We start from the raw sequence: 20,826 nt of genomic DNA, 5'->3' as shown, positions 1-20,826 counted from the left end.
AGCCCTGACATGGGGACGTCTGGGACCAGAAGATACTTACCGATTCCTCTGGGATTACACTTTCATATCACAAGTTCCCTTGAGGCCGCTACAAAACTGTGTTTCCATCCAATTTCCAAAGTCTCTGCCTACAGATCTCCTCGGAGGAAAACCTCCAAGCCTTTTAAATGTGCCTACCACGTGCTTTAAGTATTCGAGCCCAACTTGACACAAATGAGATGATGGTATTTAGCCTGCCAATGGGACTGGACTGCAGAGTTGAGGTCTGGAAGGGGAAGAAGACGACCCTGCGACCCATCCAGACTTTCCTTCCCACCCCAGCCTGGCCGCCCTTCTTCCTCCCGAGTCACAGGGCTGTGCGGCCAGTGCAGAGAGGCAGGGCCACTCCTGGGGATGTGAAGAAGGAACAAGCCAGGTCCTCACTTCCCAGCCTCCTCCTCCTCCTCCAGTGTCTGGCTCGCAGCCGCCCAGCCACCCCTCTGCCTTCTTGAAGCCGGAGTGCTGATTCACCTACTTAACTCCACAGCAAGTTCAGAATGGCTGTCAAGATTTGGTCATCGGTAACAGCAAAAAAGTCAATGAACCAGAGAGAGCAGACAGCTGGGCTTTTACATAGCCCTCTGTTTTGACGGCCCTGTCCACTCGGGCTCCTCACTGCCCTCTGGCTCAGCCTCACCGTAATGTGCACCAAGCTGGCTATAAATAGATCCCAGAGTGAAGGCTCCCGATATAAAAGGTTAAATCACCCTCCATCTAAGGAAAACACTCCATTATCACTGCATTTTTTTTTTTTTTATAAAAGTAAAGCAGCTTCCCTACTGTGCACAGAGAGCTATTTGCTCTGGTATTATATAAATATTTGATGTCAGTCTTCTGGCTAAAGGCCACCTTAACACTCCACGCTTGTGATTTACAGGAAGGATGTGGGAAAGGGAGATTTGCCCTATTATCCCAAGAGGTAAATTCTTTGAGGCAACAGCTTTCCCCCTGTTGCCGTCCAGAGAGCCAACCTTCAGGCTCACCCTAGGTGCTATTCTTCCCAAAGACTGGCCGGAAACACGCCCACCATGAGAAGCAGTCAAAATGTCTGTGGTCTAGAGAACACTGTTACTGTGCTCCTTTTGACCAGCTAGGTTGGACTAAATTGTCCACACTGGGTGGCTGATGTGCTGGTCTGACAGATTTCCCTGGCTCTCTGAAAGCCCCTTCTCCCCATCAGACCCTGTACGGTGTTCACGGCACCACCCTGGTTCCAGGAATGGTGTACACCAGCTACATGACTGTAACTGCATATGCTGTCATGCCGACCTCTAACCCCACTGCCAACGTGAGCGCCGATCAACCAATCCCCAGGGATGGAGCCACGGTGCTTCCCAACCACACCGCGGCTAATCCGCTGACGTTATCAAAAGAGCGAGCAGGCTTGCTGCCTTCCTTCTCACATTCACAATTTGAAGTGGTGAGTAACCTCCTCCTCTTCAGTTATGGGAAGGGTCGGCCTGCAAGTTCAGTGCCATCGCCCAGATGGGGAAGAAATGTTCTGTGGCGCTGCCTTTGCGTGTGAGGTACTCGGCCAGGCGCAACTCATGGTTTCTCACTGAGTCCTCCCCAAAGTGTGCCAATCCCTCTTAGTGGCTGAGAAAACAGAGGCTGCGGAAGGTAAGCCATTTATCCATATCCAAAAGGAATGGAAGGGCCAATTTAGACCTCAAGTGTGGTCTGATTCTAGAGCCTACATATACTCTTTCAACAACTAGCAGGCATTTATTGAGCTACCATGGCAATGTGCCAGGTGCTGCCACATGAGCTGGGGTGGGCGATGAGCAGCCTAAGTCCTCAGCCTTGGGAGGGAGGAGGTGCTCTCTAACCAGTGCACCGCACTCCCTGCCTGGCTGGCATCTCAGTGGGGTCATAGTGAGATGGTTTAGGGCCAAATTTGTGTAGATGCCATGCCTTCCGACATGGAGCAAAATGTATATTCTTGTAAGAGAATTAAGTGACATATATCCACACAAGGGATAGTATGCAGCTATGAGAAGAAATATCTGAAAATATATGTGAAAAAGTGCACGAATCTCACAAACATAATGAGCGAAAGAGGCCAAAGACAGCAAAGCCATACTCCATATCAAGTTCAAAACTACAATTCAAAACCACAATGACATACCACCTCACATCTGTTAGAATGACATCATAACAAAGACAAGAGGTAACAAATGTTGGGAGGCTGTGGAGAAAAGGGAACCCTCGTGCACTGTTAGTGGGAATGTAAACTGATGCTTTTCCATTATGGAAAAACAGTATGGAGATTCCTGAAAAAATAAAAACATGGAACTACCTTATGATCCAGCAATCCCACTTCTGCACATAAATCCAAGGAAATGAAATCACCATCCTAAAGAAGTTTCTGTACACCTATGTTCACTGAAGTTTTTTCTGCGACAGTCAAGATATGGAAACAACCCAAGTGTTCATTGACAGATTAATGGATAAAGAAATGTGGTAGAAAGCCCTGGCCAGATAGCTCCGTTGGTTAGAGCATTTCCCGGTGAGCCGAAATGTGGTGCTTACAATAGAATATTATTCAGTCATAAAGAAGAAGGAAATCCTGTCATTGAGGACAACACGGATGGACACTGAGGTCACTATGCTAAGTAAAATAAGTCAGAGAAAGACAAACTGTACGATGTCACTTACGTGCGGAAGCTAAAAAACCCAAACTACTGGAAACAGACGGGCTTGCCGGCTGCCTACAGTGGAGGGCGGGGGAAAACGGGAGGCGGTGGTCAGAGGGGCAAACTTGGAAGACGAGGAGGTTCTAGGGATGCAATGTACAGCCTGCTGACTAGAGTTAACACTGTTGTAACGTGCATTTGCATGTTGCCAAGAGAGCAGATTTTAAAAGCTCTCATGACAAGAAAAAGATTCGCAGCCTTGGTCAGTGATGAATGTTAACTGAACTTATTGTGGTAATCATTTCACAATATACACATACATCAAATCATTATGTTGTATAACTTAAATTAATACCATATTATATGGCAACTACATCTCAATGGGAAAAAATAAAGTTCAAAACTAATCTGCGGTGTGTCCTGTCAGGGCTGTGGTCACCCCGGGGATACAGCGACTGCGAGAGACAAAGGGGGGGGGGCCTTAACGGGGGGGGGTTGTATGTTCTATTTGATCTGAGTGCTGGGTACATGGTTGCTCACCTTGAGAAATTCCACTGAGCTCTGTATATCCTTACAGTCTGAACCGTGTTCTGTACATGTGCTATACTGCACTAAAAAGGTTACTCAGAGGTATGCTATGGATACGGGAGAAAATGCACTCAGTGGGGCTCCTCAGAGAAAAAGCCATGCCTGTAACCACTGGGCCAACGTCCTTGGAGACGGCGGTGTTCCGAAGGAGGGGCTACTAGAACCACCTGGACCTACCTCACCCTTCCTCCCTTCCCGTTCCCTCCACCCAGGGCTGTTTGATCCCCCAAATCTGCAGGTTCCTGGGGATGCCTACAACGGCAGCTTCTCCCTCATTACCATTGGCATTACTGGGCATCACCCAGAAACCTTCACTGATCAATCACCTCCTGCACACGGGCACGGTGTCCATGGCTTCCAAAGTACGTCTGTATAAAACACAGGTCTCTACATGATTTCACTGGAAATAGGTACATCTTTTTTACATGTATACTTTGCATGAATAAAGTCATGTGGGTTATGCTAGGCATCAAAAACAGTGGTATAAATACAGAAAGATACTTGGATTTAGATGCGGTTGGGGTATTAGGGAGTGTCACTAGGAAGATAATGTTTTAAATGGGTAGAAACGGAGACATCTGGGCATAGCATGCCACCCTGTGTGCCACGGAGGGGGCACAACACTGCCTGGAATGCAGTCCAGCCCTAAGTACCTAACTCATCAAGGCCTTAGCACAGAATTCCACTTTCTAGGAAGTAGAGGCTAAGAGAGGGAAGAGAAATGTCGCCACGAAGCACTGGCCACACTAATTCAGAGAGCAGGACACTCGGCGGGATATGAGGCCAGGCTCACTTCAAGCAGTCAGGGTCATAAAAAATGACTCTTCTAAGTAAAAGAGAAGGGGCACACGGTCACCTTCTGCAGCACATGTCGCTAGACTGCATTCTGGTTTGGACAGCTTGCTGTCAACGACATTTCTGAAACAACTGGAGACATCTGAATGTGGGCTGGATGAAGGTGACAGTCCCGGAGGGGGGAGGACTGCAGGGTCAGGAGAGGGTGAGGGCAGGAGATGGGGACGGCGAGGACAGGGCCAAGGGCAGGGCAGGAGGAGTACCAGGAGAGCAGAGTGAGGCGGGCGCAAGCAGAAGGCGAGGAGGGGACAAGGACAGGGTGAGGGCCGGGGCCGGGGCCGGGGCCGGCGAGGATAGGCCAAGGGCAGGGCAGGAGGAGTACGAGGAGAGCGGAGTGAGGCGGCACCAGCAGAGGGCGAGGAGGGGACAAGGACAGGGCAGGGGCAGGGGCCGGGGTTGGGGACAGCGAGGACAGGGCCAAGGGCAGGGCAGGAGGAGTACGAGGAGAGCGGAGTGAGGCGGCACCAGCAGAGGGCGAGGAGGGGACAAGGACAGGGGGAGGGCAGAATAAAAGAAGTGAAGAGCAAGGACAGGGCCAGGGGGACGAAGGGAGGTCAAGGAGAGCGGTGGTGGCAGCAGCCTTGGTGGCCAGTGATGGCAGCAGGGCTATTTTTTTTTTTTTTTTTTTTTTTTTTTTTTTACAGAGACAGAGAGAAAGAGTCAGAGAGAGGGATAGACAGGGACAGACAGACGGGAATGGAGAGAGATGAGAAGCATCAATCATTAGTTTTTTGTTGCGCATCGTGACACCTTAGCTGTTCATTGATTGCTTTCTCATACGTGCCTTGACCGTGGGCCTTCAGCAGACCGAGTAACCCCTTGCTCAAGCCAGCGACCTTGGGTCCAAGCTGGTGAGCTTTGCTCAAACCAGATGAGCCCGCGCTCAAGTTGGCGACCTCGGGGTCTCGAACCTGGGTCCTTGGCATCCCAGTCCAATGCTCTATCCACTGCGCCACCGCCTGGCCAGGTGGCAGCAGGGCTTCTTGACGGCCTGGATGAGAAAGCAGGGTCCACCTGGGTTGTCCGATGGGGGTAGCCAGCTCCACCTCACCCTGACCCCTGAAACCTGCCAGCCCCTCCCCCTCAGCAGCCAGCTCAGCACAGTCTCCCCTTCCTGCCTTGTCCACCCTCTAGAAGTGTAGATTCTGGCCTTTTCCTCTCTGGCTGGAGTGTTTCCATGTGTCTGTCCACTCTGCTGTCCGACCGGGCCTGGGACTCATCCACTGTTGTCTGGCCACCCAGGTCCTGCTACTTCTCTGAGGGTGACCCTGGAGCTCCGCTCCTTTCCCGAGAGCCACCCAAGGCCCTGTTGGTGGCTTCAACTTCTCACCCACATGGCCACCTCTTTTCTCTCCTCGCCGTGTCCCTTTTCCCAGCCACATCCTTCTTTCTTTGTGCCCCACTCACCTTGGCAATGACTTAATACCCCTGTGCCTCCGTGTCCCCAGCTGTCACACAGGGATAACAACAGTGTCTCCTTCACTGCATTCCGGGCATGGAATGAGTGGTTGTATCTGAACTGCTTTAGTGTAAGCAACAGCAGAGTAACTGCTGGGTGGCTGCTGTTCTCATCACACCTGGCTTTCACTTGGGCCTGAGCTTGCCAGGGCCCACGGGCACAGCCTCCCCGGCCCAAGACACCTGGTCATTCTAAGGAGAGGATCCCTGGACACCATGATCAGGAGCCCAAACGTGAGGACCATGCAAAATCTTTCCATGTTCTGGGGAGCAAGGCCTCAAACACAGAAGCTGGAGTCTTAACTATTAGATAATTCAGGCAGAAACATCTCCTGGTTTGTGGGCCAAAGTCCGCATGAGTTTTCTGACTCTGTGGACAATACTCTGGAGCACAAAGATCTATGTAGGAGTCAGGACCGTGCTTTCCCTGACAGCAAAGTGCTTAAAGATGTGCTTCTATCTCTGCCAGGTTTATTTGTAAGGACACTAATTATCTTCTTAGAAATAGGTTCCTTTTCTAATTATGATTAGTTTGCCTTTTTTTTTTTTTCCAATTCTGGGAAAACAACATATGCATATTTCATCCCTGGCCAACCGAAAGCTTGGGCTTTTCCAGAGCGGACACGCCCTAACCCACTAAGCATTACTCCTCAGTCACACTCCCTCTCCTTCGGAAACACACAGGCTGGAATCACATTTGAAGTTTGAACGGGTTTAAATTAATTTTGTTCAGAGACTTTGCAGCCGTCCCCGAGACAGGGAGGGGCAGCCCTGGACGTGGGCAGCCCCCCCGTGGAGATGTCACAGGGAGGATTTCACAGCTGCACTTGCCAGGGGGAATTTCATGTGCTGTCTTCAAGGCAGGAAGGCTAGACTAAATGCAGATAAAGCCAAGGGCAGATAGAACAGCATTTCAAACACTCGAGTCAAATCTGAAGAAAAAACTGTATAAATTATCTGTGTTGTTGGACTCAAGGGTGGAGAATGGGGTTAAGAAGTAGGGGGGATCGGCCTCAATTGCTAAAGGCACAAGGGCTGAAGAGACAATAAACAGCACTGAGAACATTCAAGGTGACCCGTCTTGGGGTTCAGCTGGACCCTGACATGCTCGGGCAGTCAGGCCGAAGAGAAGAATTCCCCTCTGACTCCCCGGTTCTCCGAAGGGGTGGGCGGAAGGAGGATAACAGTGACTGTAGCTGCCACCCTCAGTGCCTCCCCGCACACCTAACCGTCAGTTTCCCAAGGAGAGATGTAGAGCTATGCATGGCCACAGAGAGCCTCTGTGGGCGCCAAGGACACAGCGAAGATGGGAGATGGCGTGTCCCCGCAGGAAGCAGGAAGGGAGGAGTTCTCCCATGGCTTCCTCAGGTGCTGCTGAACCAGGGCTGCGAACATTTTTCCTGATGCCCCTGATGTTTTAGGGTGCATCTCAAAACAGACGATGACGGAGGCATTCTCTAGCTTCGGGGCACTTTGCAAGCATCTGTGGAAGGCCTCCCTGGGTACAGGGAGGTTACCGAACTCACTGTCCAAGAACAAAATTGACTCTTCATTAGTTATATTAATGAAATGGATCCTCTAGAACTGTTCTGTCCAATAGACTAGCCACTAGACACATACAGCCATTGAAATTTAAACTAATAAAAATTAAATCCTAAAATTCAGTTCCTCAGTCCTATTAGCCACATTTCAACTGGTCACTAGCCCTGTGTGGCTACCATATCAAACAGCAGTTAGAGAACATACCCATCACTGCACTAACTTCTACTGAACAGTGCTGCTCGGGAGGTATTCTTTAAAAAAAAAAATTTTTTTTTAATTTATTGATTTGAGAGAGGGATAAAGAGAGAGACAGAGAGAAAAGGGAAACACTGCGTTGTTGTTCCACTTATTTATGCATTCACTGGTTGATTCCTGTACATGCCCTGACTGAGGATTGAACCTGCAGCCTTGGCGCATCTGGATGATGCTCTAACCAGCTGAGTACCCGGTCAGGGCTTCGGGATGTATTCTTAATGAGCTAGTCACCTTTCTTATGTCGTTCGCCCACTCCACAAATGGTTGTGAGCCACTACCATACAATACCTGCTGCTACTATGCTATCACATTAATATTCAATATCGATGTTTAAATAGTAATAAGAGATGGCATCCAAAGTTTCGACCTGTCTGTGCTATACAGCGTTCTAAGGCTTTGGATGATCTATAGAAGATACATTCAGAATTAAGACTGATGTCTCTTCTAAGCATGTTGGCTGGCATTTCAAGGACTACCAATACTGTAGAAGCCAATCTCCATATATAACTATGCTAACTCTTAAAGAGAAAGCTACTGAACAACCAGGACACTGTCCTGTCGAAGTCCCTGCCACGCTCTGCTGGGAGAACATTTCACTGACGTGGGAATCCTGCTGACTGGCAGTGCTCAGGATCCACACACGCCGGCATGTTGGCTCCACTCCCCAAATTGTCTCCCAGCTTGGATGCACCCTAGTGACTCAACTCGCCTTTGCTGTCAATCTGAAAACCCTTCTTTGCTTGCTACACTTCCCCACTTTGGGCAGACTTTCTCTCTGCCTACAGAAAGCCAGCAGCAATGTTGCTGCCCCATGCAACAAACCCCAGAGACCAGCCATTCTTGAGGAGGGAGGACAGGGTGCCGTGAGACCCAGGAACGTGTGTCCCCACAGAGCTTACAGGCACAGGCTGTGCAACTCACGTCTCTGCTGTTAATTCCACGGTGCTGCCACTGCTACTTCAAACTGCAATAGTGTCTACAAACGATTTACACTTTCGGAGAGGCATGATCCCGTGGAGGTAATTAACAAAACCAGCGTATCATCTTTTCCAAAGCCTTGGAAAGCGACAGATGGAGACCACCACCACTGAGACAGAATCACTTGTCTTTCTCTGTCACTTCAGAAAATACCTGGCTGGCTCCTAGGGAGGTTTAGAGGGCAAAGGTGATGTGAAAACTTTATGGAAAACTCCTCAAGATGTGTTAATGAGAACCTGAGCAGACAGTGGTGCAGTGGATAGAGTGTCACACTGGGATGCAGAGGACCCAGGTTCGAAACCCCGAGGTTGCTAGCTTAAGCACTGGCTCATCCATCTTGAGCACAGGCTCACCAGCTTGAGTGCAGGGTTGCTGGCTTGAGTGTGGGATCAGAGACATGATCCTATGGTTGCTGGCTTGAGCCCAAATGTCACTGGCTTAAAGCCAAGGTCATTGGCTTGAGCAAGGGGTCACTTGCTTTGCTGTAGCCCCCAGTCTAGGCATATATGAGAAAGCTGTCAATGAACAACTAAGGTGCTGCAACAAAGATTTTATGCTTCTCATCTCTCTCTCTATTCCTGTCTGTCCCTATCTGTCCCTCTCTCTCTCTCTGTCTCTGTCAAAAAAATAAATAAATAAAAGATGTGTTAATGAGAAATCAAATGCAGAATGTTTATTAGTTTCAGAGCTTTTCTTTTCTTTTTTATTAAGTGAGAGGAGGGTAAGGCAGAGAGCCAGACTCCCGCATGCACTCTGACTGGGATTCACCCAGCAAGCCCCCTATGGAGTGATGCTCTACTCATCTGGGGCCGTTGCTCTGCTGCTTGGCAACTGAGCTATTTTTAGCTCCTGAGGCAGAAGCCATAAAGCCATCCTCAGCACCCCGGGCCAACTCACTTGAAACAATTGAGCCATGGCTGGGGTGGGGGAGGGAGTAGGGGGAAGGGGAATGGGTAGAGAAGCAGATGGTCACTTCTCCTGTGTGCCCTGATCAGGAATTGAACCCAGGACATCCACACTCTGGGCCAGTGCTCTACCACTGAGCCAACCAGCCAGAGCCAGAGCTTTCTTTTTTCTTTTTTCTTTTTTACTAATTATTGATTGATTTTTAGAGAGAGGGAGAGAAACAGAGAGAGAGAGAGAAAGAGAGAAACATTGATTTTTTGTTCCACTTATTCATGCCATCATTGGTTGGTTCTTGTACATGTCCTAACGGGGGGACTGAACTGCAACCTTGCTGGGACAACGCTATAATCAACTGAGCTACCCAGCCAGGACCCAGACCTTCCTGAATGAATGGAGCAGACTCAGAAGATGAGCTCAGATGACAGAAAGGAGAAACAGAGTCCCTACGGGCCGCCCAGGGGCTGGGAGTTACACACCGTTGACCAGGCCGAGGTAGAAGATTGCGTTCACCAGCACGCCTCCCTTCCGGAAGTGGTCGCTCATGTGCTCCAGCCAGCTGGCATCCAAGCTGCTCACCGTCTGGTCGTTCGTGGAGACCCGCAGAGGAATGGTGACGGGATAGTACTGCTGGCACTCCTGATGGCTCTTCGGCCTGTTGAAAAGGGCGAAGATCTCCATTTCTGTTGGGATTTGGAAAGAGGGAGGGGAGACAAGCGTTTAAACAGTGATACAAAGCGGCTTCATCGGGGCTAGTGGCATCTCGTAGCAGCCCAGGGACACGGGACCGAAGGTAAGATCTCTGTGAGGGCGCACTGCTGACAAATAATAAAACCTGACTCCATGCAGTGAGTTACAGTGCCTTGGAAGTGACACGGACCTCAAAGGCTGAACTGCAAGTGGGGACTTAAGTTTTAAATCTGGCATATAATGACCTGCTGTTATCCCGGGTTAATTTGTACAGTTAGATGTTTGAGAGAAGGACAGAGCAGATGTTCCCAGAAATTCACACAAAGGTGTTTTGAAAGGAAAAGCAGACATACATGGGCGGGGGCTGGCTTTAATCTCACACACACACACACACACACACACACACACACACCCTAAATGTACACAGGCACATAAAAGCGAAAATACTGCTGTAATTCCAGGAACCTTGTACACCCCTGAACTCACCATTTATAAACTGCAGTGGTGTTTCCTGGGGCCGAACCCATAATACTTAATCAAGTACATCAAAAATACATCATTGATGTGTAAAAATAAATATGTTCCCGTAAATGAGGGTTCCTGCCTGGAGTGGTCAGTCTGCTCAGACAAGCAGGCAGACACCAGGAGTGGGGCGCTGAACTTTCTGTTCCTCCATTTATAGCTCGGTTCTTCAAGAATCAATCCTCTCTCCCAGCCAGCAGTGGGCCCAGGCCGGCCCTGCATGCTGCCAGCCACAAGTGAACAGGATCGGCCTCCGGAAGCAAATACCTGCAATTTCAATCTAAGCCCAAAGGTCTATTTCTGTGTTCCTCATTTAGTCAGTCGGAGTTCACCCAGCTTAAACAGCCCTGCTTACACAGGCCAGTCAGGAATACGCTTTGCTTTCTCAAAATAATCTGTTTCAATATGAAAATCCCCACCCTTCTTTCAAAGACATCTTTTAAAGGTCATAAACAACAGGTGACATCAGCCAAAAAGGACAGACAGATCACATGCACACTCCCTGGAGGAGACCCCTGGCCTCCACCCACATTATGGGACACTGTATCTGATAGTTCAGTATCTCATAATTTCTGCATTATCAAAAAAAAAAAAAAATGGACTCACTTTTCTTTATTGAAATAAGTGCATTTTATATGGAAACTTTGCTTCCGGATCCTCAATACCGGTTGTTCCGGGAAACAAACCACCACCGCTTTCTATAAACAGGAGGGGATGATGAGGCACATTGACACCAAATATGTCCATCGTTGTAACAGCTAAAATGATCTCACATAGAAATTGTATTCTGGACAGAGGAAGTCTTTTTACAGCCCCCCCCCCCCCCAGCAGGCATCAGCAGAGATCTCTGGGGAGCAGGGCTGGACCATGAGCCTTTGTCATCAGCCAGAGTTAAGCTATGGGGGGGAGGGGGGCATTCCCAGCTATCCACTGGCTGCAATCAATTAGGAAAGGAAGGTGCCCATCTTCACAAGGGGCCACCTCGATTTTAAACAACCAACCCTGGCCTAGTCATTATCCCCACCCCAAATGACCTTTCTCAGTCCACTCGCCTGACTCAGGAAGCCATCTCCAGTCAGTAAATGCCCTCACACGCGACAGCAGGCCCTGGGGCACAGAGCGGGCAATCGCTAGAAGCCAGGGCCTCTCACCTCAGGGAGGGAGGACCACCCCTGGGACATTAATTCTGGGCCTGCTGGATGTGTTCCCATTCTGGGGGACACCTGCTGGTGGAGGCTGAGAAAGCTCTTTTCAGGTGACTCCAAGGTGGGCCAGAGCATGACCATCTCCGGGGTCTGCTGTAGTGAAGCACAGGGGCGTAGGAATTAAAGAGAGAAGCCACAGCCCTGACGTGGGAGAAGTGAGTGGGGAATCTGCAAGCGGCCGGAGTCCCAGAATATATGCAACAAGTCGATCACACGGGATTCTCCACACACGTGGCAAGACAGAAACAGAACTTTCCCAGATGAGGACAGAAACAGAAAAAGGGGAAGGCCAAAAGGAGAAGCGAGAGAGCCGGGGGTGGCGGGCGGCAGGAGGGGAGGACAGGGACGGTCGCACCAGGTGAGTGTGCGGGGCTGGCATCAATGTCACTTCCCGCCTGGACCCTCCCCAGGGGGGACGGCTGGCATCACCCTCACTTCCCGCCTGGACCCTCCCCAGGGGGGACGGCAGGAGGGGAGGACAGGGACGGTCGCACCAGGTGAGTGTGCGGGGCTGGCATCAATGTCATTTCCCGCCTGGACCCTCCCCAGGGGGGACGGCTGGAGCCAGAAACAGAAACACATTCCTCAGGAAGGAAAGGAAATGGTGCTGGAATCCAAGAGCCTCCAAAGCATGAGCAGTAATGAAATATTGGGAGAGACCTGATTTCAGATGTGTAACCCTTTCGTCAACTCCTCTGTCCCTCTGTCTCCTTGGCCTCGGTCCTCTCTCTACTCACATGAAAACCTGCCAAGAGAAAATGAAAATGTCCCTGAACGATGTCCTTGGATGTTTCAATATGCTGGGTTTCCAACACACATCCTCACATGAGCAGGCACCAGGGGATTCCAGAAAGAAGCCCCAAGTTTGTTTAAATTTTCTCAGTTGCTCTGTGATTCTGTCATGACCCCAGCTCAAAGAATTTTCCAGACATAGGACAGACGGTCCCAAACGAGGGAGGAAGGGCGTTGTATCTGAGAATGTTCTGAGAATGGCCAAAGACCTGGATCAACAGAGCAGCCCAAAGAAGCGTCCAAGACTGCCTTATACTTCTATTTGTCTTGTCTTTCTCTTCCTCCCTGACACGGGGGGCCTTGCCTTGTGCTAGTCAGATGCTCTGTGTCCAGACAAGTCCCTGTAACATGATAAGTGATGCACAGATGTTTGCTAGTTTGACTGAAGCCAGATAGTTGCAGAAAGCTAAGGGAGGAAGAGGAGGCATGGGGCCTGCTGAGTGCTGCCCGCCTGCCAGCCAGGTCCACTCTGGCCTCGCTGAGCTCCAGGGGAGCAGGGAGGACAGAGGCAGATGTCCAGTTCAAGGCCCGCACCAGGCAGCAGGACTTCAGGCGCGAGGTGGAAGTCTGCAGCCCGTCTGCAGTGAGGGCCCCAGAGAATCTGTGACTTGCAGGTAGCGAGAGGGCCAGTGAGGTCCTGGTGTTCCAGGAGACCTCCAGGGCTGGAGGGAAGAGAGGGTTCAGAGTCTGGCTGAAAGTGCGGGGCTCCAAGGGCTAGACTGGGAGGAAGGGGAGGCTGGTGAGTTAGCTGGATGGGAAAACAAGAGGGAGTCAGACCTGGTCTGGTAGGTGGACCGAGGGGGTACTTGGGTCTGCTGAGGTCACGGGCAGGGAGAACTAAGCTGACAGGTTTGCCCTGGGAGGACAGGGCTGTGGGCATCGTGGTGGGAAGAGAGGGCAGAGGGCCTTGGGCCCGTCTAGATTTCTGAATCCGGGAGAAGGCTGCTTCCGGCTTTGATCAGGCTTGGGCACTAACAGCAGGTACCTCTGGGCCGGGCTAAGGCCTGTGTGCCAGGGCACCGTGTGGGAACCACGGCAGGCCCAGCACACCATGGAACCAACCACCTGTACAGACAGCATGCGCACTGTATTGACAACAGCCCTTCACCTTCACTGCCTCACCGACTCTCCCCATCTTCATCGGTTCGGCGCCTAGAAGCCTGAAGTGGACCCCCAGAATCACAAGCTGGTAAGTGGCAAAGCCAAGAGTCTTTCAAACCCCAAACCCTGGGCTGCTTCCCAAATCCAACAAGAGGCTAATTTCATCAGTACACAGAAATCAGGAGCTGATGACCACAGGTGGGAGTTCAATAGATATTTGTTAATGGACTGAGTGAAAAGCCAGAAAGATGGTTGGCAGATGTGGAAGGGGGCAGAACCACGGGGTAGAACTACCCTGGGGACACCGGGAGGGAAGGGGGCCACACAGCAGAAAAGCCAGACTCAGGAGGGTACCTCCTCTCTCTCCCCCCACAGGGAGCTGCCTGACAAGGAGGCCCACCGACGAGAATCCCCGCAGCCGAGGAGCCGGCTGAGATCACTGGCTTGGGTTTCTGGCTGGCATTTCTGAGCATTTTAAGTGAGTGGGTACAGGGTCAGAAGGGCGGTGCTTTGAAGGTATTCTATTATTTTGGTGACAATAAGAACAATTTCAATTTGCACGAACCTGCTGGGCCTCCTTGTTTCTGTGACTGAAGCTGCAGCAACAGAGTCGCTGAGGGAAGAGCAAGCTGGGAGCACTGGAGGGCAGGAGAGAAGTGAGAAGGGACAGGTGGACACCGGCCACACCTTCCTCACCTTCCCCTGCACGGGTCTCCTGCACTGGCCCGCTCATGTTCATGACAGATGAGGAAAACCTGCTCCCCACGGAGGGAAATGCCTCCCAAGGGGCAGGTAATGCCTTCAGAGCAGAGCTGCGTGGGGGCAGTGGGGGGTGGGGCTGGGGAGTTGGTGGAGGCCACGGGGCTGTCCCTGTGCCAGCTCAGGTGATCGCTGCACAGTGAGGTCCTAGAACCGACAGGAAATTCCCCCGAACCAGGAAATAAAAGTCAGTAAGCAGGAAGAGAACCACATGATGGGCCTCGGAGGGGCCTGAGGAGGGAAGAGGGGCACAAGCTCTGGACCGGAGCCGCTGCTCCCTGGGGCCTGCGGGGATGGGGTGGGGGCAACCGGCCCTGTCTCCCCACGGAGAATCGCTGGCAAGTCCTACCTGAGCAGTCGCAGCCGCGATGGCTCCCCTAGGCCCCCTAGAAAGGAAATAAATTAAACGAGGAGATATAGGGGAAGGAGGGAGACTCCCTCAGGACATTTTTTAATTGTCTTGCTGTGATTGCCAATTTAAGCCCACCTGGCAGAAGGAGGAGTAAAAACACTTCACCCTCCTTAGGGGGCCCGGATAGAAGCAGCAGAGAGGAGAAGCTTGTGTGTGGGGGGTGCTTGTTAGGAGTTGGGGGGTGGTACAAGGAAAAGATAAGGCTTCCCAGGAAAAGGATTAGGAGAGAGGCTGCAGTCAGATGAGGGCCATGACCAACGCGGTCAAGGTCCCTGGACATACGGCCTTCGAGGAGGCTGAATGCTTAAGCTATGAGATAAAATTTAACTACGCGAGAACATGGGAGGTGGCTTTCCTTATCTGTGGGATGGGCATAAAAGCATCTTAGGTCATAAAGCTATTGTGAGATGTAATCAAGATGACACATCAGGAAGAACTTAGATCGCTTAGAGGGTTACCCCCACGATTGCTATCTGTCCATCCACTACAAGATCGTACGTGGGCACTAGTAACCCCTGAGTGTTCATTTACTGATGAGAAAAATCCAAAGGCTCATTTATTCTACAAAAAGAGAAAAAATGTTAATAGTGAGCTGCCTGAATTTCAGAGACCTGTGGCCTCCCGAGCAGAGAGATAAGGGCCAGTCTCAGGTGCAGGCAACAGAAAAACAAGCTATAACACCCTCCACAGCAGGGGTCAGGGACCTTTGTGGCTGAGAAAGCCACATATTTTAAAATGTAATTCCGTGAGAGCCATACAACGACCCGTGTACCTTACCTATTATCCAATAAAAAGTTGGTGTTATCCCCGAGGACAGCTGTGATTGGCTCCAGCCACCCGCAACCATGAATATGAGCGGTAGGAAATGAATGAATTGTAATACATGAGAATGTTTTATGTTTTTAACGTTATTTTTTTTAATTAAAGATTTGTCTGTGAGCCAGATGCAGCCATCAAAAGAGCCATATCTAGCTCGCAAGCCATAGGTTCCTGACCCCTGCTCCACAGCTAAAATCCCCATCCATTGTTGGGTTGACCACCTCCAGACACACGTTAGCCCGTATTGCCCGGCAGGAACTAGTTTTCTAGTAGAGAACGGGGGCTTAAGGAAATGAGACACAGGCCAGGACACGCTGGTGTTCAGGGGTCTCTGTGTGTTCAGGGGTCTCTCTGTGTCTCAGTCTTTAAGTAAGGGAGGTGCAGCAGAAGGTATCTAGGGGAAGGGTGGGTCCTAGGACAAACCTCTCCAAGTAACTCTACCTGGGGTCATCCACAGAAAGCAGGATGTCTGGAAAAAGTCTTGGAGAAAGGGGGATTCTGGAACAGGAAACAACGGAACACTCCTGCAGGGAACCTCAGTATCAACTGCCTCCTCTCTCAAAGCCAGGTTCCACACAGAAGGGAAAGCCAACGGTCAGGACTACCAGACCGACCTGTTCCCCAGTAACAGTGGCTCACACTTCATGAGGCGAGCAGTGCCGAGTGCTTTAAACGTCCACCTCATTCAGCCTCCCATCAATTCCATCCCTCTTTTACAGGGTAAGACACTGAGGCACAGAAAGATGTCTTGGCTGAGCCAGGAGACAGCCACTTAGAATGTAAACAGAGTCTGGGTCCCTGACCACTGTGCACCCGCGTCTCCACAGCTCCTGCCCCTTTCTCCCGGGGGGAGGGGCTCTATGTCTGCCCTGGACCCTTACCCCCCCCCTCAAGCTCCTGGATGGCAGAGAAGGGCTCTAAGGAGGCCGTCTCCCTAGGATTCAGAGCACACACACCCAGCCCAACAGCAATGCACAGATGGAGGTTCCTGAGGTAAGACCTGGACGCGCATTAGGAGGCACACACAGGGTCTGAACGTGCTCTCAGCTACTCTGGAGGAGTGGCAGAATCTACCTCAAGCAGTGAAAAACGCCACAAAGGCAGAGCTCTGCTTCGGTCCGTATTTAAGAGGGATCCAAGCCTCGTTTAAACAGTCATCCTAATATTACCCAAGAACTGAGGCAGTCCTCAAATGACTTCCCAGAATGAACCATCCCACAATTTTCTTTCCAGAAAGTACTGACACATTACCAAACAACAACAACAACAAAAAACCTATTTCACCTTCTTTTCTATCCTCAAAGCATGATCTATATTATTCATCATTTATTTAAGGCTAACTTCAAGAATTAGTAAATAAATAATAACATTAACCAGAGAGATGATCCAAAAAGGCAGAAGAGAAAGGTCTCGTAAGGCCTGGGGGTGGGGGGGTCTCCTCCTGCTAGTCTGGTGACTAATTCATTCACCTTCCAAAGCCGAGAAGAGGCCACACCGTTCATTATAATGAGTACTCCCAGGAACTGGCTAGATTTCCAGATGAAAGAAGAGGAAAGGAAATTATGGGGATGTAAAGAAAAATGTCACTCTCTAAACGGAGAGCCTCAGGAAACCTTGTGAGTCTATTCGAGTATCACACAGGAAAGGCCAGGCACAGAGGGGAACTGGGATGGTGGCTAAGCCTGCCTGGGTTCACATGTCAGGTCTGCCAATTTCCGGCCTGGACCAAGGTTTACTTTCTAGCCCTGGCCGGGTAGCTCAGTTGGCTGGAGCATTGTCTCGATGCACCAAAGTTGCGGGTTCAATCCCAGGTCAGGGCACATACAAGAATCAATCAATAAATGCATAAATAAGTGGAACAGCAAGTCAATGTTTCTCTCTCATTCTCTCTCTCTCTCTCCCTCTCTCTCCTTTCCACTCTCTCTAAAATCAACAAATAATATACACACACACACACACACACACACACACACACACATATATATATTTTTGGTATTTTTCTGAAGCTGGAAACGGGGAGAGACAGTCAGACAGACTCCCGCATGCCCCCGACCAGGATCCACCTGACTGGGATCCACCCAGCACGCCCACCAGGGGGCGAAGCTCTGCCCCTCCAGGGTGTCACTCTGTTGCGACCAGAGCCACTCCAGCGCCTGAGGCAGAGGCCAAGGAGCCATCCCCAGCGCCCGGGCCATCTTTACTCCAATGGAGCCTTGGCTGCTGGAGGGGAAGAGAGAGACAGAGAGGAAGGAGAGGGGGAGGGGTGGAGAAGCAGATGGGCGCTTCTCCTGTGTGCCCTGGCCGGGAATCGAACCCAGGACTTCTGCACGTCAGGCTGACGCTCTACCACTGAGCCAACCGGCCAGGGCTTAAAGTCTCTAAACCTCAATTTACTCAGCTGTAAAATGGGCAATGATATTAGAGCTCACCCAAATCCTAAGGCTATAGGGGAGAATTAAGAGATCAGTAACATACAATGTTTACTGGCACAGGGCCTGACATACAGGAAGTCTTAACAAATGTCAAAACTGTTACTCCTGTTGTGTTGTTATTTGAAATCCCCAACCTAAAGTAAATGCTCTGGTGGCCGTTATAAGGTGATGACGAGGAGTCACATATTGGTGGCCTCTCTTTGGCAGACGGCTCTCTCCCTGGCACCAATCTGTCAACGACATCAAGTCCCTGAAATCTGGGTATTTAGGCCTAGTGAGTTGAATCACCAGTTTCCCGCACAATTTGTCCTCAACTGGCTTTTTCGATTTCTTTCTTTAGGCAAATATTCACCGTACCGCACGGGGGGGCCGGCACGTTAGCACTTCCTGTGTTAGAGCCGGTAACTCAAGGGCAGGACAAGAGCCCAGGGGACACAACAGCTCGCGCTCTGGAATCCACTTCAAACGTGACATTTGGGAGCAACCACAAGTCAACTTTCTGTGGTTCTGCCCTCCCCGGAAGTCACGGCTTCAGTAAGCCCACAGTCAGGAGGCCAGAAGAGTGCTTGCAAACGTGCCTCCTGTTTGACAGACTGCTGTCTCTACGGTCATTCCATTGCCTTCTCCTCCAACGCCCTGGGGATTACTGCCCAGTCCCCGGCCTGACATACTTACTTCCTGAGAGTGCTTCCTCACGCCCTTCGGAGGGGTCCCGAAGGGGCTCATCCATTGTCTCGGAAAACTCGGCACCGAGCCCCTCTTCCAAAGGCAAGCCGGGCGGCTCGGCGACGGGTGTGTCCCCTCTCGGGTGCTGGTGTGTCTCCGGGCCTCCGTCCACCCCGGCTGGAGCGCCGGGGTTCTTCTCTCCGTCGCCCCCGCCCGGCTCTGTCTGCGCCCCAGCACCCCCAGCGTCCACCTGGGGGCAGCGGTACTGAGGGATGACTCCGATGAATTTCAGGCCCCGACCTGCAGCCTCCTGGATCTGCCGGGCAAACAGAACAAAGAGAACCAAGTGACTGGGATGCTGCTGCAAAGTGGGACGCGGGCCACATCCCACGCGCCTCACTGCAGGCGTCGAGGGTATTGGTGTGAACGGGAACTCTAGCGCGCAGGCAGGGGCTCCGTGTCCTCTAGTCCCTCCACCCCACCCCTGCCTGGGGACTCAGAGCACGGGCCTTGTTCCTTCTAACTACGGAAAAGCAAAGCATGGAACTGTGCAGGCTGGGATTACCTCTCCTTGGAACTCTGCACTAGTCCCTGTTATGTTTTTTCTTCTAAGAGGTTAGAAAAAGGTCCTAAAAAATGAACTGGAACAAACAGAGTTTGAAAGAGGAAGTTCATTTGGTAAGAGTTTATTTTTTCATCTAATTTTTTTTTTTTTTTGATGAATCACCTACTTCCTGGCAATCAGGCCACTGTATACTCCAGGAGGTCTACATAGCCATATACTAACTACCAGATGACATTTTATGACCCAGAGAGCTTCCTCTTTTAAACAATCGTTTTGGCAGCAAAGGGCAGAGGTGGGGAGAATCACCACTGTGCGAAAGCTGACGAGCGCGTTCCCGCTGGAGGGGACGTCGGACAGGCACCTGCTCGGCGGTGCCCCCCCTGTGGTACCCACAGCCCCAGCTGAGGCTGGCCTGCAGGTGTTGCTCAGGTGGGATTCTCAGGCCACGATACACACCATCCAGGCCAGGTAACGGGTAACTTCCCTCTCACTTCCTAAACCCGCAGAATGGGCGACCAACAGCCACATTTTAACTGTCCTCTCCCTAAAAATTCCCCAGGCACTTGAATGTAGTAGTCATAAGTAAAAAATGAAAAGAAAGTAACAGCCTAATAAAATCAAGCAAGAGCCAACCAAAACCAGAAATGGGGACTTTCTGGGGAAGGAGATCTCAGAGCAGTCTGACGTCTTCTTCACCAACCCCTCAGTAGACGACCTCAGAAAATCTTGAGACCTCTGCAGTGATCATCTCCTGTCATCTGGGAATGAGTAAGAAATACCAGCGTGGAGTTACTCTCTCTGAGGGAGAAGCAAACCCTGCAGCCCTGCTCAGATGAGCCACCCTTACTTCAAAGCAGAAGATCATTTTAGTTCAACACCACACATTCTAGAAAACAATCTAGGGCAGTTGCACATGCGCCGTCCACTCTCTCTATAACGTATAGCCTGTGCTGGACACAATAGTAGCAATAGATATATAGTAGTTACCACTTATGGCAGACCTACTATGTGCCAGGCATTTTGCATAAATTGTTTTAATTCTTCAATCACCACGCATGGTATCATTACATGTCCGTTTTAGATGAGGACACAGAGGCCCAGATACATTAAATCATGATGCAAGCAGTGAGGAGCCAGTGCTCAAAGCCCGGTCTGGCTCAGGCCCAGGTTCATTCTCTTAGTCACAAGACCAAGTGGATATATCACAAGGCATCAAGTTCATACATGGTTTTGGACATGCATGTGTTCCCCACCCATGCTCATGGTTAGGTCAATTCACTCTTCTAAAGTTAGAAAGAAATCTGAAGATCATCCTTTCCATTCTGAAAATTTTTTACTCATTAATCTGTGATATACATCTACTTTTAGAAATTATTTTAGAAAGCTTGTAAAAGAAGACAAAGGTAACAAAAGTTATAAGAAAAGAGTAGGGAGATAATTACACCAAAGAACCTTAGGTTAAGGGAAACTACTGCATACAAAAGAGAGCTCTGAGCTTCCTGGTAACATAGGAAAAAAGAGAAAGGCAATGGGTTTTATAGTCATCAAATGAACATGTCCAGTCTGTAAGAAATAAGCATAATTTACTAGTAAGGAACAGAAAAATTTG

General features: G+C 50.5%; 1 protein-coding gene and 1 non-coding gene across 4 annotated transcripts in view; both read right to left on the bottom strand.

Annotated features, from left to right (window-relative positions):
• RFTN1 (raftlin, lipid raft linker 1) overlaps positions 1 to 20,826 on the bottom strand; it is a 204,253-nt gene that overhangs the window by 44,313 nt on the left and 139,114 nt on the right. For all 3 annotated transcript variants that reach the window (XM_066245356.1, XM_066245354.1, XM_066245355.1), the window contains exons 5-6: positions 18,662 to 18,968; positions 9,734 to 9,937 (exon numbers count right to left, since the gene is read on the bottom strand). In XM_066245356.1, the coding sequence (XP_066101453.1) occupies positions 9,734 to 9,937; positions 18,662 to 18,968 (511 nt within the window). The remainder of the gene's footprint in view (positions 1 to 9,733; positions 9,938 to 18,661; positions 18,969 to 20,826) is intronic.
• TRNAV-GAC (transfer RNA valine (anticodon GAC)) lies at positions 17,848 to 17,923 on the bottom strand. Its single transcript has one exon. It is a non-coding gene; the product is annotated as a tRNA-Val (tRNA).

The sequence above is a fragment of the Saccopteryx bilineata genome, chromosome 10 (genome assembly GCF_036850765.1).
Source record: "Saccopteryx bilineata isolate mSacBil1 chromosome 10, mSacBil1_pri_phased_curated, whole genome shotgun sequence".
In the NCBI taxonomy this organism is placed as follows: Eukaryota; Metazoa; Chordata; class Mammalia; order Chiroptera; family Emballonuridae; genus Saccopteryx; species Saccopteryx bilineata.
Note: the sequence above shows the minus strand (reverse complement) of the source record. Positions and strands in the feature narration are given on the sequence as shown.